The sequence below is a fragment of the Anolis carolinensis genome, unplaced genomic scaffold, assembly GCF_035594765.1.
Source record: "Anolis carolinensis isolate JA03-04 unplaced genomic scaffold, rAnoCar3.1.pri scaffold_10, whole genome shotgun sequence".
Lineage (NCBI taxonomy): Eukaryota > Metazoa > Chordata > Lepidosauria > Squamata > Dactyloidae > Anolis > Anolis carolinensis.
In genome coordinates this window covers 16,406,318-16,424,642 of record NW_026943821.1, presented here as the reverse complement: position 1 = coordinate 16,424,642, position 18,325 = coordinate 16,406,318, and the positions used below count along the sequence as shown (strand labels likewise).

The following is an 18,325-nucleotide window of genomic DNA, read 5'->3' as shown; positions in this document are numbered from 1 at the left end:
GCAGTTGGCAGATCGTAATTTTGTCAATGTCTATTGTTTCCAAATGCCGGCTGTGATCTTTTGGCACAGCACCCAATGTGCCGATCACCACCGGGACCACCTGCACTGGTTTCTGCCAGAGTCTTTGAAGTTCAATCTTGAGGTCCTGATAGTGGCTGAGTTTTTCCTGTTGTTTTTCGTCAATGCGACTGTCACCTGGGATGGCAACATCAATGATCCAAACCTTTTTCTTTTCCACAACTGTGATGTCTGGTGTGTTGTGTTCCAGAACTTTGTCAATCTGGATTCGGAAGTCCCACAGTATCTTTGCATGCTCATTTTCCAATACTTTTGCAGGTTTGTGATCCCACCAGTTCTTTTCTGCTGGGAGGTGGTATTTGAGGCATAAGTTCCAATGAATCATTTGGGCCACATAGTTGTGCCTCTGTTTGTAGTCTGTCTGTGCGATTTTTTGATCTTGGCCTTAATTACCTTTGTCCTGATGGCTTGCTCCTGAGCTGCAAGGATCAGGTCTTCTGTCTCCTTCTTCAGGGTCCCATTCGTGAGCCATAGCTAGGTCTTCTCGTTGCCAGCTTTTCCTTCAATTTTGTCAAGGAACTTTCTATTATTACTATTATTATTATTATTATTATCATTATTATTATTATTATTATTATTATTATTATTTGAAGGGTTGAATTGCATTAAATTAGTTATTCTGTAACAAATTTAAAGATTGTATGTTCCTTGTAACATGCAATGTATAATACAAAATTTCAATTTGTTTTGAAGTAGGAGAAATGCCACAGAATGGAGATTGCGCCAACTTTGCCCATTATCAGGAAGCTTATAAAACTCAATATTTACTGGAAATGACCTTTTCATTACTTCCCTGTTACTTCTTCAGTCCATGCAAATTAGAATTCTTGGAATTCATGCAGATGAAAGGGAAAAGCCCTTCGGGTGAGAAGGGCGGGATATAAATATTGGAAATAAATAAATAAAGCCCCAATACATATGTAGTTAAACATCTATATCAGGCATGGGCAAACTTTGGCCCTCCAGGTGTTTTGGATTGCAACTCCAACAATTATCCAGCCTTCCTGTGGACTCCTAAATGTTTCAGGATCATAGTGGGATAAGGTTCATAGTGTTACAGTTTGTCCAGTGCAGATGGGGCCTTCAAGTTGCTCAGAAAGGTTTAATCTTCACCCTACTCTGCAAATCCCTGAAATTACACCAACTTAAAACAATTTCACAAACTCTGATGTTGTAATCAAGTGGAATGAGAAACAATTTCCAAACCACATAATGGCCTGGAGTTGACCCGGTTGCTACACAAATCACTGGAGCAATAGAATAGAAAGGATCTGCATTTTAGTTTGTGCAAACAAAAGGGGGGAAAAACCTAGTATTTTGTCCAAAGTCTAAAATGTACTGTGACATGAAAGCCTTTATGCTGTAGCACTCCCAACATTCATCCATTTAGGACATTTCCTTGATGGAGATGCATGATTACAAAAGTTTGGTAAAACAGACCTGAACTGCCAAAAAGAGCACAGGAATGGGCTACACATTAAACATGGTTGCTATAATTCCCTTGGCTATGGAATTCCCTCCCATTCCTCCTGGCATTTAGAAAACAACTTAAAACTTGGCTATTCAAGCAAGCATTCAGTGAGTGACAGCAATAATGAAGTACTTAAATGACAACCTTGGGATTGGTGCCATGTTTAATATTTTATGTCAATGTCCATGTCTGATGTTTTATAGTTTTAATGGTTTTAATCCACAGTTATATGCTATTTTTAGATATGTGATGTATTTTTACATATACAGTAGAGTCTCACTTATCCAACATTCTGGATTATCCAATGCATTTTTGTAGTCAATGTTTTCAATACATCGTGATATTTTGGTGCTAAATTTGTAAATACAGTAATTACTACATAGCATTACTGCGTATTGAACTACTTTTCCTGTCAATTTTGTTGTATAACATGATGTTTTGGTGCTTAATTTGTAAAATCATAACCAAATTTGATGCTTAATAGGCTTTTTCTTAATCTCTCCTTATTATCCAACATATTTGCTTATCCAATGTTCTGCTGGCCCGTTTACGTTGGATAAGCGAGACTCTACTGTATGTGAGGCATCGAATTTTGCCATTTTTTACATTGTAAAAAGCTTTGAGTCCCCGTTCCCCCCCACCCAGGGGTGAGAAAAATGGTATAAAAGTGCAATAAATAATAAATAATAAACAAACATAAAGTAAACTTTGGGGACTGAGATCTGTTTCATTCATTGCTTAACATGCTAGAATTAACGACTTTGCACATTCTGATTGCAAAACAGCTACTCGAACTCCCCACCCACCACTAAGAACCCAACTTTTGGAGCCTCTTTTGCAACTATTTGAACTCTGAAGTAACAGGATATCACCCTTCCACAAACTCCAAGAAAGTGCAACTCCTTGCATAATGACATTTGCTACCATGCAAGGCCCCATCAAGAGTCCGGCTGGGACCAGTTTTCGAATTCTTCTGAAAGTTGTTGAGCAAACAAGTACATTTTCAAGCTTTAGCAGAGACATACAGAACAAGAAAGATCACGTAGTGATGTGGTGGTACTTTAATCGGCTGTTCTATCTTGGGATGGGCATGCTTTGCAATTAGACCATGTTTTCCACTAAGGACCTCATCAGACGGACAGGACGTTTCCTCCCGTCTTTCCACATCTTCTGGGATGGTTAACCATCCCACGTACTTTCCCTGTCTTTCCCCTGCTTTCTCTTGCATTCTGATGGTTGGAGTTGGGTAACAACCAACTCCTTAAGATCATCTTTGGACTCCGTTTCCATGCGCTGAGAAAATCCTGAGGATAAATCCAGACACCAATAAATAGTATTGTCTTTCCGCCATCTTTCACTGGAGCTGATTTGTTCAAATGAGTGTATCGGATTCCATTATGTCCCCACCTTTTGGGATCCCTGCCCTTTAGATACAGCAGTCCAGATTCTGGGAAGAACCCAGGAAGATATGTTTACAGGGAGTTATACATGGGAGTTAGGGGTATGGGGCCTCCATGAAAAAAGGCTAACATTCCTTTTGAGGACATCTCTCTTGCTATATCTAGACTTAGCACAGTTTCCTGGTCAACATAGAATCATAGAATAGTAGAGTTGGAAGAGACCTCATGGGCCATCCAGTCCAACACCCTGCCAAGAAGCAGGAAATTGCATTCAAAGCACCCCCGACAGATGGCCATCCAGCCTCTGCTTAAACGCCTCCAAAGAAGGAGCCTCCACCACAGTCCGGGGCAGAGAGTTCCACTGCCGAACAGCTCTCACAGTGAGGAAGTTCTTCCTGATGTTCAGGTGGAATCTCCTTTCCTGTAGTTTGAAGCCATTGTTCCGCGTCCTGGTCTCCAGGGCAGCAGAAAACAAGTTTGCTCCCTCCTCCCTATGACTTCCCCTCACATATTTATACATTAGCTATCATGTCTCCTCTCAGCCTTCTCTTCTGCAGGCTAAACATGCCCAGTTCTTTAAGCCTCTCCTCATAGGGCTTGTTCTCCAGACCCTTAATCATTTTAGTCACCCTCCTCTGGACACATTCCAGCTTGTCAACATCTCCCTTCAACTGTGGTGCCCAGAATTGGACACAGTGTGATTCCAGGTGTGGCCTGACCAAGGCAGAATAGAGGGGTAGCATGACTTCCCTGGATCTAGACGCTATACCCCTATTGATGCAGGCCAGAATCCCATTGGCTTTCTTAGCAGCCGCATCACATTGCTGGCTCATGTTTAACTTGTTGTCCACGAGGACTCCAAGATCTTTTTCACACGTGCTGCTGTCAAGCCAGGCATCGTCCCCTATTCTGTACCTTTGCATTCCATTTTTTCTGCCGAAATGAAGTATCTTGCATTTATCCCTGTTGAACTTCATTTTGTTAGTTTCGGCCCATATCTCTAGTCTGTTAAGATCGTTTTGAATTCTGCTCCTGTCTTCTGGAGTGTTGGCTATCCCTCCCAGTTTGTGTCGTCTGCAAACTTGATGATCGTGCCTTCTAACCCTTCGTCTAAGTCGTTAATAAAGATGTTGAACAGAACCGGACACAGGACGGAGCCCTGCGGCACTCCACTCGTGACTTCTTTCCAAGATGAAGACGACGCATTGGTGAGCACCCTTTGGGTTCGTTCGCTTAGCCAATTACAGATCCACCTAACCGTAGTTTTGTCTAGCCCACATCTTATTAGTTTGTTTGCCAGAAGGTCGTGGGGAACTTTGTCGAAGGTCTTACTGAAATTCAGGTATGCTACATCCACAGCGTTACCTGTATTGACCCAACTCACAACTCTGTCGAAAAAAGAGTTTGGTGGAGGTTGACCACAGAGTTGCACAGGAAGGAGGACACTGGGCTTCTTAGAGAGAACATATAAATTAAGGACAGTGTTCCCTCACTTATCGCGGGGGTTAGGTTCCAGGACCACCCGCAATAAGTGAAAATCCATGAAGTAGGGACGCTATATTTATTTTAATATTTATACATTATTTTAATAGTTATACACTATTTTAAGTTTTTATCAACCAATCGTGTGTTGATAAATCACCTTCTCCTTCTCCCGTTGCCACTTGGGCTCCTTTTCTCTCCCTTCGGCTTCTCCTTCCTCCCTTCCTTAGGCTGTAAATTGTAAATTTTATGATTTAGAATAGTCTTTTAGAGTTTATTGAAAAACTGCAAAACAGCAAATCTGCGAAAAGTGAACCGTGAAGTAGTGAGGGAACACTGTACATGGATAATCAAATTTGCAAATGTTAAATTTGCAAATATGGTGGGCTAACTGTTTTCTGTGTTCTTTCCTATTGGTTTGCAAAGTTGTTGGGTTACACGGGCAATATCCCATTTGTCCAAATGCTCCTGATACATACTGAGGAAAGCCATTGCAGCCGAGCTTGTCTGACATCAGAGAAATGTCAGACAAGAACTTGTGGCCGGCAGAAAGGCAGCTTCTTCTTTGTGAAACTGCCAGGTAGGGCAGATCGATTCAACAATCAGAGCAGCAGGAAATACAGTTTGCTGAGTCTACGCCCCCACCCCTCTGGGTAGTCCATTCCAGTTTGGGCCTCGTCTATTTATCTGGCAATAACCCCACAGAGCTTCCTGGTCAGGTCTGTCGAACAAGCCCTTAATTCTTCATCCCTATAAAAGAGGAATAAGCAGCCAAGGGTGGAAGGCAGATGGAGTGAGCAAGCCCAGTTGTTCTTTGCCAGGCCAAGATCTGTTCTCCGATGGAAGGTAAGACGACCCTTTGCATTGGGCATTTATAATATTTGAGTTGTTTATTATGCTTGTATCTTACCCTTCTTCCAGGACTCAGGATGGTAAGCATATTTTCGAGCCACATTCTTTAATTCATGCAACAACGCTGCAAATTAAGATCATGATCTCGTAACAAACTTCATATGTGAATGGTTGGCTGGTATTTGAGCAGAGGTGTTTGTACAGTAGAGTCTCACTTATCCAACATAAACGGGCCAGCAGAACGTTGGATAAGCGAATATGTTGGATAATAAGGAGGGATTAAGGAAAAGTCTATTACACATCAAATTAGGTTATGATTTTACAAATTAAGCACCAAAACATCATGTTTAACAACAAATTTGACAGAAAAAGTAGTTCAATACGCAGTAATGCTATTAGTACTTACTGTATTTACAAATTTAGCACCAAAATATCACAATGTATTGAAAACATTGACTACAAAAATGTGTTGGATAATCCAGAACGTTGGATAAGCGAGTGTTGGATAAGTGAGATTCTACTGTACTTTAGCCTCATCACGCTTGAGCATTTATCCACGTCAATCCACTTTAAATGCTGTGATTGCCTCCTGAAGGATTCCGGGTCTTGTTGTTTAGGGAGCCCAGGGCTTCTCTGGAGTAAAATACAAACTCCAGAATTCTGCAAGAGGCAGTCACTGCAGAATTCTGGGGTTTGTAGATTAGGAAGGAACCTTTAAACTGTTCATCCAAAGAATCCCTGGGCCTCCCTAAACTACAAGCCCCAGAATTCTGCAGGAAGCACTGACAGCATTTAAAGCAGATTAGTATGGAAAATGCTCAAGTGTGATTTATTTATTTTGTGTCCAAAGCATTGCATAAGTAAATACGTTTGGCCCTGTGAGCTTGACCACATTGCTTCTCATGGTCATTATATTCATCAGCAGCTTTTATGGAATCTAACTAGCAAAGAAGAGATCTGGATGGCGGAAGGATGCATTTAGTCATAACAGTCATTCATCATCAATGGCTAATTAGTTTGAAAAAAATCCAATTTTTTCCTACACTGTCACATAATCCAGATTATCTGATTTGAACTGGATTATATGGCAGTGTAGACTCATATAATCCAATTCAAAACTGATGGTGTGGATTATCTGCTTTGATAATTGGATTATATGGCAGTGTAGAAGTGGAGTGAGATTTGAAATGTTCCCTTTTTTGGGTTATAATTTCCCCAAATTCCTCAGCCCATGTGGCCACTGATTGTGCAAGTTGGAGACTCTGGGAGTAATCACTAAAATATATACATTATACAGTATGTATATGTATGTGTGTGTATATATCTATATATATAAATGAGTGATGGCATCACGGCGACCAACAAAACAACAAAACTACAGCCCCCCCCCCAACCTCGAAATTTGACAACACAACCCATCATCCACACCTCTAGGTTGATACAACAAAAAGAAAAGAAAAATAAAGTCCTAATTAGAGGGAAAGGAATAATTGTTTGTATCCAATTGCTGCCGGTTAGAGGACTAATCTCTGCCCACTTGGTCTCCTAGCAACCCACTCATTCCAGGGGACAGGCCGAGTTAGGCCTCACTTAGGCCTCTTCCACAGATTATCTGATTTGCACTGGATTATATGGCAGTGTAGACTCAAGGCCCTTCCACACAGCTATATAACCCATTTATAATGGACTTAATGTCTGGGGAAAACCTTTACCTTTTACCTTAACTACCACCAGTTTCTCAATACTTTATTTCCCATACCACCAGACTTCACCACAGCAACGTGTGGCTGGGTACATCTTTTTAAATATCTTTTCCTCTCTGCTCTCAGGCCCCTTCTACACTGCCATATAATCCAGATGTTTCTAAAATAGTTATTGTAATTCTGACTCTATGAACGAAGGATACCCAAAAGCCCCAGTCATCAGAAAAGCAGTGAATAAGCCAGCTGTGGAAGATCTTAAATCAAAGAGAGGCTGGTATAGAAAAAGATACTCTTTCATGTATTTTATCTTCAATCATTTTAAATCTTTAAACATGGAAGGTTTAACAAACGCAAGCTCGCTGTCTCTATCTCTACACACAAATAGAGAAGCTGCAATTAAAGGATAAAGGCTACCGATTGGAGACCATCCAGAAATAAATATCAAATCTGCTTTGGACAGAATGCCTTTGTATTATTATTATTATTCTTTTGCCAAACCAGGCTCTACTAAATACAGCATACCTCATGTTGCAATCCATGTTGCAATTGTTCTGATGCTTGAAATCACAGCTAGGATTCATTTCTGCTTTTTTCTATTAATGATTTGTTTCTTAGCAGCGTCCCATTATTCCCTTTTCCCGCAGCTAAGTTGGAGTTTCTTTCCCTCTTTTCCTTGGCTTTACTCTGCCTTTTGTATTTACCCAACTATTACGTTGTGTGATGGTGAGTTTCTGTATAAGATGGAAAAATGAAATAAGTTTGGGAATTGAATGCAGTTTGAGAGAGCACTCACTCCCCCAAGTGTAAATAGGTATTTCTATTTCTCTTCCTGCCCAACAGGTTTTTATTTGAAGTACCAGCTCTCTTGCCATACAAAAATGTAACACAATCCCCTATACGTGACCTAGGTAGATCACCACTTCTTTTTTGCCATTGACATTTTAATGTAATACTTGCATCATGATGCTTTGGAGTAGTCTGAAGTTTCTGTGTTGTTGATGTGCTGGGTAAGGTAATGAAATCATGCTTGTCCTCCAACAATATTTGATCTTTGCCTTCTTCCTTTATTTCAGATGAAGTAAGGTGCCTTTTAAGACGATCGGACTTGGCTGGGTCTTAATGCTGGGGAAGTCTTTTCTTTTTGGTTTGCGGTGAGTTTTCCAGACTGTATGGCCATGTTCCAGAAGCATTCTCTCCTGACGTTTCACCCACATCTATGGCAGGCATCCTCAGAGGTTGTGAGGTCTGTCAGAAACTAGGCAAGTGGGGTTTATATATCTGTGGAATAATGTCCAGGGTGGGAGAAAAAACTTTCGTATGTTGGAGGCAGGTGTCAATATTGCAATTGGTCAAGAGCCTTGCAGCTTCAAAGCCTGGCTGCAGCCTGCCTGGGGGGATCTTTTGTTGGGAGGTGTTATCTGGCCCTGATTCTTTCCTGTCTGGAATTCCCCTCTCTTCTGAGTTTTGTTCTTTATTTACTTTCCTGACTTTGGAGTTTTTAATATTGGTATCCAGATTTTAATAATTTTCATGGTTTCCTCCTTTCTGTTAACACCTACCAACAAAGGGTTCCCTCAAGCAGGAAGCAGTCAGGCTTTGAAGCTGCAAGGCCATTCAATGCTAATTAAGGCGGCCAATCGCAACATTCGCACTTGCCTCAAACAAACAAGAGTTCTTTCTCCCACCCTGGACATTCCACAAATATATAAACCCCATTTGCGAGGTTCCAACAGACCTCACAACTTCTGAGGATGTCTGTCATAGATGTGGGTGAAAGATCAGGAGAAAATGCTTCTGGAACATGGCCATGCAGCCCAGAAAACTCACAGTAACCCAGTAATTCCGGCCATGAAAGCCTTCAACAACTTTTCTTGTTGATTTTATGCAACTGTTAAAAGCTACAGAAGCCCCTTTCACATTGCCCTATATCGCAGGATCTGATTCCAGGTTATTTGCTTTGAATTGGATTATATGTGTCTCCACTGCCAGATAATCTGAGATAAACAGATAATCTGGGATAAGATCCTGGGATATAGGTAAGTATGGAAGGGACCAGAGCCTCCTTCCCAAAATCTCTGTATTAGTCAACCACTAGGTTTAATAAGGCTTGGCAGATCTTGCAAAAACTGTTAAAACAGTGTTGGAACATTGTAATTTTGCTGGCTAAACATAATACTGTTTCTTTTGCAAATAATGTTGTGATTAGTCACATTGTTACAAGTTTCTTGTTATTTTGGAGAGATAAATTGTTTTCTTGGGATCGTTTGAAGGAATTTGAAACCATTTAAAAATTGGTTTAGATATACCTTTTAAAAAACAGGAATGATAATAAACCATGGATTTATCAAGGTGTTATTTTTTTCTACAAGACTCTCAAATGGTGGTGGGATGTGTGTGGTGTTTTTGCAATGTTATGCTAATGAAATCCTTCTAAAGTAATGTCTCAAGCTCTGCTTCAGAGATTGCATATATGTGCAACAATTAAAAAAAATACAGGAACACTTTTCTGTTTATTTCATGCTAAATTATTTGTTTTGCAGCCATGGCAAGAATGAGGATTCTACAAATTTTGGCTGGCTTGATGCTACTGATGAGTGAGTAAACAGAGATGGAAGATGTCTCAGCTCCCCTTTACTAGTATACACAGTAGAAAAGGAACTGAAATATGATTCTGCCACTTAAGTGTGTCCGACTCTGGGGGTTGGTGCTCATCTCCATTTCTAAGCTGAAGAGCCAGTGTTGTCTGTAGACACCTCCAAGGTCATGTGGCCGGCATGACTGCATGGAGCGCCATTACCTTCCTGCCGGGTTTGAACCCGGGACTTTTCGGTCTGCAAGTTCAGCAGCTCAGTGCTTTAACACACATAAATGTCATTTCCTAATTGTTTCTATTATAAAAACATGGGAAGAGTTTATTACACTGCAAAAAGTTTATTAAGCTGCATGTTTTGCTATGGTTTTTTAATTGTTGCTCCATTGTCACAGCTGTTATTATATTATTATTATTATTATTATTATTATTACAACAACAACAACTTTATTTTTGTATCCCACCTCCGTCTCCCCGAAGTGACTTGGGGCAGCTCACACAGGGACAAGGCTGATCAGCATAGATTAAAACATAGATCAGTAAAATTAAACATTATAGCCCCATAAAACAACATAAGACAACATCAACAGCAATTTAGAACCTGAACAGTAATAATTACTGGAAATTCAGCGGGTAGGAATTTGTGCATAGAACTCTGGGTAGGGTTTGTTGGATGGTGTAAGGGATGGTGTAAATATTCCTTAAACCCATCCTAAAATCTAGTAAAGGTAAAGGATTCCCCTGACGTTAAGTCCAATCGTGACCGACTCTAGAGATTGGTGCTCATCTCAATTTCTAAGCCGAAGAGCCGGCGTTGTCCATAGACATCTCCAAGGTCATGTGGCCGGCATGACTGCATGGAGCGCCGTTACCTTCCCGCCGGAGCGGTACCTAGTGATCTACTCACATTGGCATGTTTACGAACTGCTAGGTTGGTTGAAGCTGGGGCTAACAATGGGAGCTCACCCCACTCCCTGGATTCAAACTGCTGACCTTTCAGTCGGCAAGTTCAGCAGCTCAGTGGTTTAACCCGCTGTGCCACTGGCGGCTCCTAGGTTATTTGATATGATAATCTTAATCTGGATTATGTGGCAGTGTAGATCGAGCCTGAGGCCCCTTCTACATATAAAATCCATATAAAATCTACAGTTCTGTATAAAATCCAAATTATCTGCTTTGACCTGGATCATATGGCAGTGTAGATCCACCCTCAGTATCTGTGACACACATGCACACTGCAGCACCGCCGATGGCTACCACCTCTTGCAACAGTTGGGAGTGCATATTTTGTAATGCTGATCACTCACATTTTGGGGGAAGCCTATTGAAAAGAGAACCACAAGGAGAAATCCAGGCTCTCATTTCCTGCTTTTTCCCAAAAGAGGAAGCCTGTTGTTCTTTCTTATTTGTTTTGGTTTCACTATTGTTGCAAGAATTGTGAGGGAAGGTGAGCATACTAAATTCCAGCAACTGGATGGGTTTTGTCAGTTTAGACAGCTGACTATGCATTTCCTCATTGGATTGACACGTTTGTTGATTCCTTCATTTGTAAATATGAATAAGTGACAACAATGTTATTCAGTCCTTCAAAATGTCAGAAGATAATTTAGTAAATTTCGTTTCTTCTTCCGTATTTTTTTTATATGTGTTTTCAAGTCATGAGATGACTTGGGGTGACCCTATGTTTTTGGGCAAGAAATACCAAGAAGTGATGTTTATTCATTGGCAGTATATATATATAGCAAACAAATAAGCATCACTTCTTGGTATTTCTTTCCCAAAAACATAGGGTCACCATAAGTCATCATATACTGTATATCCTCGAGTATAAGCCTAGTTTTTCAGCCCTTTTTTAAGACTGAAAAAGCCCCCCTCGGCTTATATTCGGGTGAGGGTCTTAGTTGGCTTATATTTGGGTCAGCTTATACACGAGAATATATGGTACAGTTATTATTTTTCTCTATTATTATTGGTACTATTACATTTATTATTTTTCTCTATTATTGTTGCTACTATTACATTTATTTTACTCTATTTTTATTATTATTAATACATTTATTATTTCACTCTGATCTTATTATTATTATTATTATTATTACATGTATTATTTTACTCTATTTATTATTACATGTATTATTTTCCTGTAATAATAATAATAATAATTATTATTATTATTACATGTATTATTTTACTCTATTATTATTAAAATGATACATGAGCACATTTAGATTGAAGAAGATGAGAATAATGATTTAATCAGAGTTGGACAATCTTATCTTAAATCTGAGCTTTATGTAAATATTCAAAAACATTTAACCTACTGATGCCTCAATTAATGTAATTTTATTGGTATCTATTTTTATTAATGAAATGTACCACTCTCGGCTTATACTGGAGTCAATGTTTTCCCAGTTTTTTTGTGGTAAACTTAGGTGCCTCAGCTTATATTCGGGACGGCTTATACTTGAGTATATACGGTGTGTGTGTGTGTGTGTGTGTATAAACTTCTTAAATGTCTTGCTTCTTAAATTGTAAGTCCTGACCCCAAATAGAATCTCCTTAGCTTAGAAGTTTCTTATTGTCACCCATTTACACAAGAAAAGTGACAATCTTAGGGTCTCAAGCCTAAATTTTGAATCATATGTTATTTCTATTGTAATTCAGTTGTTATAGAGTAGGCATGGGCAAACCTAGGCCCTCCAGGTGTTTTGGACCTCAAGTCCCAAAGTTCCTAACAGCCTCAGGCCCCTTCCTTTCCCCCCTCAGTGTGATATAAGGGGAAAAACAGTTCTACTTTTAGATCTGTTGCGGAATTTCATTTGGATACGGGTGAAGAAAGCAGACTTGAAATAAAATATTCAAGAGCTGCTCCATTAGATCCATTTAGATATCATCATCATCATCATTTAATTACTTATTAATCGCCCTCCATCCACGATGCTCTAGGTGATTTACAAGATAAAATTGTAAAGGATAAAAATACATACATACAAATATTGATTAAAAATATTAAAATAGATTAAAAGCTCTAGTAAAGAGCCATGTCTTGAGTGCTAGGGTAAAAGGCTGTAGACAATATTTATCTGTAGACAATATTTCACCATTGTTGCCATGTTGGTTTCTTCAGATCTCTTTTCTTTCCTTCAGCTTCTGGCAGAGCAGTATTCCAAGGGAAACAATTCATCACAGCCTTCATGGAAAATTTTGAGACGAGATGGCCCTCTGAAACCAAATTGCAGCTGTTCCTCACCGGTTACAGCAGTTCCACCATAGTAACCGTTACTTTGACCAAAAGTGCTAACCGGAAAAGTTACTTGGTTGAAGAAGGCCAGACTCTGCCAGTGGAAATCCCAGTGACGGAAGAGATGAAAGGCAGCGGCACATTTGAGAATTCGGTTTTGATCCAGGCTGACAAGGACATTTCTGTTGTCTTGATGGACAGGAAGTTATTTTCTGTTGCCACTACAACGGTATACCCAGTCCACCAACTTGGCACAGATTATTACATCATTACTCCGGCTGGAACCAGATCAACAGGCTACTTCAAAGAATTTGCAGTCATAGCTTGGCAGAATCCGACACGAGTTGATATTCATCTGAAAGGGAAAGTGGTCTTTGATGGAAAGAGCTACAGCGCAGGAAGCAAACTCACAGTTAACCTCGGCGCTTTCCAGGCTATCCAGCTGCAAAGCTCCGACGATTTGTCTGGTGTCAGGATTGAGTCATCAGCACCCGTGGCCGTCCTGAGTGGGCACGTTTGTGTGCAGCAAAACTATTATTGTGACCATGTTTCTGAACAGCTCCTGCCAGTCCCTAGCTGGGGCAACACTTTCATTGTCCCTCCTGTGTTTTTCCAAGGCAGCGTTGATCTTGTATACGTGGTTGCATCCCAAAACACACGGATACATTATCAATCCGGAGATCTAAAAAGCTTTCAAGACATGGTGGCTGGGGAGGTAAGCCACTTTGAAATCCAATACCCACAGGCCTTTTATGTGTCTGCTAATGCTGGAATCCAGGTATTTCTGTTCTTCACTGGCATCAAGTCAGGAAATACAGGCTACGATCCATTCCTCATCAACATCCCACCCATAAAAAGCTATGGCCTGTCCTACTATACTGATGGAATGTACAAGTTTGAGAACTATATCACCATCATAGCCAAAAGCTCTGAAACCAGTCGTATTACTAGGGATAACTCAGCTATTTCGGACATTCAATGGAGAGAGATTCCTGGCGTACAGTATTCATGGGGGGAAGGCAGGTGGCCCACCAACAGCAGATCTGTCTTGCTGAAGCATCCTGACTCTCCCTTTGCTGTCTTCCTCTTTGGTACCAGAAACTATGAAGGATTTGGATTTGCTCCACCACCTTTTGGCTCAGTCGGTAAATATTCTCACATTGTGTGTAAATCTAGAAAGTAGCCTTACACATTTAATTATCCTGACTTCTTGGCCTGGTAGAATTTGCAGATCGAAGAGATAAGCAAACACTATAAAGGTTCAAAACATAAAAAGAGATGTGACATGTAAAGGCCACAGAAATAGTCAGGCCTCTCTGAGTATAGAGCTATCTTCTTTCTAAGTGAAAAAGATAAGCAAATATTATAAAGGTTCAAAACATAAAATGCGCTATGTAATTTAGAGCATCATGTACAAACATTATAACCTGAGAGTTAACAACAATAATGAAAATAATAAGTACAGTCAACTTTTGTAATTCACAGTAGTATCTTCCAGACTGTAATGTTTAAAGGAAACTGTAATTATCAAGGCTTAAATGTGGACTAAAGTCAAAACATATCAAATAATATCCACTATTTAAACAGTTTCTGAAGACTCCAATTGGATTTGGCAACCAACATAATTATGTAGTTATTATTTTCATTATTGTTGTTTTTCACTTAGAAAGAAGATAGCTCTATACTCAGAGAGGCCTGACTATTTCTGTGGCCTTTACATGTCACATCTCTTTTTTATGTTTTGAACCTTTATAGTGTTTGCTTATTTCTTCGACATTGTATAGACATTTGTGTGTATTTATCATTAGAATTTGCAGATCAACATATTCTTGATCTTTAAAGAATTGTAGGACTCTGTCGAGAATACAGAGACATTAAATACATAGTCTCGATTGTCCCACACCTCAGGGTTCCAGGCTCTGGATTTATCTGAAGTTAGAAAGCTGTCCTACCTATTCCTTTATGAATAATTGATCTACTAAGTTATATTTCTCTGCCAATTGTCTCTAAAGGTTAAAATAGACACAACGTTCAGTCACCTGCAGTTTGTTCCCTGTTTGTGGACATCATAACTTAAAGCTTCTTAAATCATTCCTTTTGGGCAGAATTTCTACTAAAATCACTCAAGTAGTTTTCATTTTCATATCATGGAGCCCCAAGTGGCACAATTGGTTAAATCCTTGTGTCAGCAGGACTGCTGACTGAAAGGTCGGCAGTTTGAATCTGGGGAGTGGGGTGAGCTCCTGTCTGTCAGCTTTAGCCCCCCATGCGGGGACATGAGAGAAGCCTCCCACAGGATGGTTAAACATCAAACATTTGGGTGTCCTATGGGCAACGTCCTTGCAGATGGCCAATTCTCTCACACCAGAAGCGACTTGCAGTTTCTCAAGTCGCTCCTGACACACATACACACAAAATATCATATCGGAAAGGAAAAGTGTAAACTCTTGTACAAACATATGTAGTTGAAAAACTATATTCTACAAATACTGAAAAATTGATTTTTTGAATATACTTGTCTTAATTGGTACCTCATCCATTCAACAGATTGCTGGGGAGAAAGTCGGTTGTCTTTTCAATATATTTGACTTTTTATATTCTTTAATTTATTTATTATATTAAAGGCGGGGTAGAGTTTAGTGGTTAGTTTTAGTTGGTAAGGATGTGGTCGTGGGGATATTATGGCATTATTTTTGTATCAGATTTTTTTTTGTTTTTTTATTTTAAATTGCTTGTAAAAAAAATACAATAAGAATTCAATATTTTTAAAAACACCTCAAGAGCTAGAATAAAATCACATTTGATGAACCGCTGAAGACATTTTAAAGCCTGAGGAAAAATACAGGATAGTTTCTCCCTCTTTCTTATGGCTGAGATCCTGTATTGTACTTGCATAAAGTAAGCATAAACTCACATAGTTACACGATAGTTAGATTATTCAACTGAATAATATTAACATTGTGCAATCAACTGTATAATTGTTCCATTGTGTAACAGGAATGCACAGTGGCTGATGCTGCAATCTCAGCGAATACAGTGGCACATTGAAAGCACTGGTGCAGAGCTACACACCATCCAAGAATGCATAGTTTCATGGCTAGAATCCTATTGGTTAATTCGACTAGAATATCAAATGAAATTTAGTTGTTGAGTCAATGCATTGGTAAATCCAGCTGATTAATTGGTTCTACTCTAGTTAGGACTAACACAAAGTGAGATCTGAAATGGTTAAACCTGGGGAATTACATGATGCAATAACGGACTTAAAATATATATTGCACAACAGTCAAAATATGTAAATTTATTTATTTATTTATTTATTTATTTATTTGCAACATTTATATCCCACCCGTCTCACCCGAAGAGACTCAGGGCGGCATACACAAATGGCAACAATTCAATGCCTACACACATTTGAAACATAGCCTTCACATGTGAATAACACCAACATGTTTCTGATTCACATTTATTTATTTATTTATTTATTTATTTGCAGCATTTATATTCCACCCTTCTCACCCCAAAGGGGACTCAGGGCGGATCACATTACACATATAGGCAAACATTCAATGCCTTTTAACATAGAACAAAGACAAACAAACATAGGCTCTGAGCCTTAACATTTCAGTTAAGTAGAGAGAGTGTTGGATTTTGCATATACGTGATAGGACATTATCTCCCAATGCACTCCAGAACAGCATATTGTTGGGATAGGAGAGATCACCTAAGGATATAAAGCTCAGTCAGCTCCCCTTTGCTGTCTAAGGCTGGACTTTAATCTGCCTGGACAAATTCTTGAGCAGTGTATTATAAATTAAGATTTGGTGCTTGTATCTATCTCAGTTGAGGAGGCTGACTAACGGATCTGAGAATTCATCTGACTTTTTAATTATGATTTATGTTTCGTTCAGCTCCATCCGCCTCCCCAGTTTCAGTCCCATTATCCTGCCCTGAGAACAGCCACTATGAGGCCTGTGGAAATGCCTGCCCGGCTACTTGTTTTAACCGAACTGCTCCTTCTAAATGCAACCTGCCCTGTGAAGAAAGCTGCCAGTGTGATGAGGGCTATGTCCGCAGTGATGAGGCATGTGTCCCAGTGATGAGCTGCAGCTGCACTTACCAAGGCGTGAAATATGGTCCTTTGGAAGAGTTTTGGGGAGACGACTGTCGTACCCGCTGCAGATGTGAACCGCGATTAGGCCGAGCTACATGCATGAGGTCTTCGTGCAAGAGGAATGAAAAATGTGTCATGGCCAACGGGGTTCTGGGCTGCCATGAAGTCACCTACACCTCTTGTACCGCATCTGGGGACCTTCATTATACAACCTTTGATGGAAAGAAATTTGATTTCATGGGGACCTGTGTTTATCAGATGGCAGGAGTTTGCATTGACAATCCCAGGCTCACCCCATTTTTGGTCACAGTGGAGAATAACAACCGAGGCAGCAAGGCCGTGTCCTTCACCAAAGTGGTGACTCTGGAGGTCTACAACATGACTATCAGCCTGAGCCAAGAGGATCCACAAAAGGTTCAGGTAGAGATGCTTGAGTCAGAATCACTGCATGGGACTGTTTCCTTTTATGGGTTGGGGAGTTTGTCTCAGTATATTTTTCTAAGCATAAAGATTTCCCTCTCCCCACCTGTCATGCTATCTACAAAGCTGACCACAATGGCAGCAGATTTATACCCCAACTTTACTATGAAGACGGCATCTCCCACCTTGCTTAAGAGTAGCAGATTAACTTGCATAGGTGGCACAACAACAGCAACAACACTTTATACCTATCTCCCCAAGGGAGATGCTGTTTTGTACAGATAGAACAGAACAGACAGAAAGGAGGTATGTTGTGTTTTCAAGTCCAGCTTCGGTGCCTTGGAGGTTGTGCTCGGATTCAGCCACAGGGGGTGCTGTTGCTCCATTCTCTATGATGAAGAGCCATCAGGACTTCCTCCTTCCTTTTGGTCACCAGTCACTGGCATTTTATGGTATTGTACAATACCTCCCCCGCTAAATTAGCGGTACCTAATTGGCAAGGCGAGCCTCTGGTGGCTCAGTGTGTTAAAGCGCTGAGCTGCTGAACTTGCAGACCGAAAAGTCCCAGGTTCAAACCCGGGAGCAGAGTGAGCACCTGCTGTTTGCTCCAGCTTCAGCCAACCTAGCAGTTCGAAAACATGCAAATGTGAGTAGATCAATAGGTACCACTCCGGCAGGAAGGCAACGGCGTTCCATGCAGTCATGCCAGCCATATGACCTTGGAGGTGTCTACGGACAATGCCGGCTCTTTGGCTTAGAAATGGAGATGAGCACCAACCGCCAGAGTCGAACACGACTGGACTTAATGTCAGGGGAAACCTTTACCTTTACTGTTTGGTAAGGCTGGTATCTGAGAACACACATCTCTGCCCTCCAAAAGAATACAATGGTCAGTGATTTTTCCTCACCATAGAATATTTGCCACTCAACATTACTTCCTTAGCTCACCTGAGGAATAGGGAAAGTGCAACTTC

At 40.3% G+C, this 18,325-nt stretch overlaps 1 protein-coding gene across 3 annotated transcripts in view; it reads left to right on the top strand.

The window, feature by feature from the left end:
- Positions 1-5,031: 5,031 nt before the first annotated feature.
- LOC100559147 (IgGFc-binding protein) overlaps positions 5,032-18,325 on the top strand; it is a 32,465-nt gene continuing 19,171 nt past the window's right edge. Inside the window, exons 1-5 of one of the 3 annotated variants that reach the window (XM_008117067.3) lie at positions 5,032-5,277; positions 7,827-7,894; positions 9,527-9,580; positions 12,724-13,962; positions 16,729-17,351. In XM_008117067.3, the coding sequence (XP_008115274.2) occupies positions 9,529-9,580; positions 12,724-13,962; positions 16,729-17,351 (1,914 nt within the window). In that variant the 5' untranslated portion in view covers positions 5,032-5,277; positions 7,827-7,894; positions 9,527-9,528. Of the gene's footprint in view, positions 5,278-7,645; positions 7,710-7,826; positions 7,895-9,526; positions 9,581-12,723; positions 13,963-16,728; positions 17,352-18,325 lie in introns of those variants that run through there. The other 2 variants (XM_008117066.3, XM_062962627.1) reach the window with 2 other exon arrangements.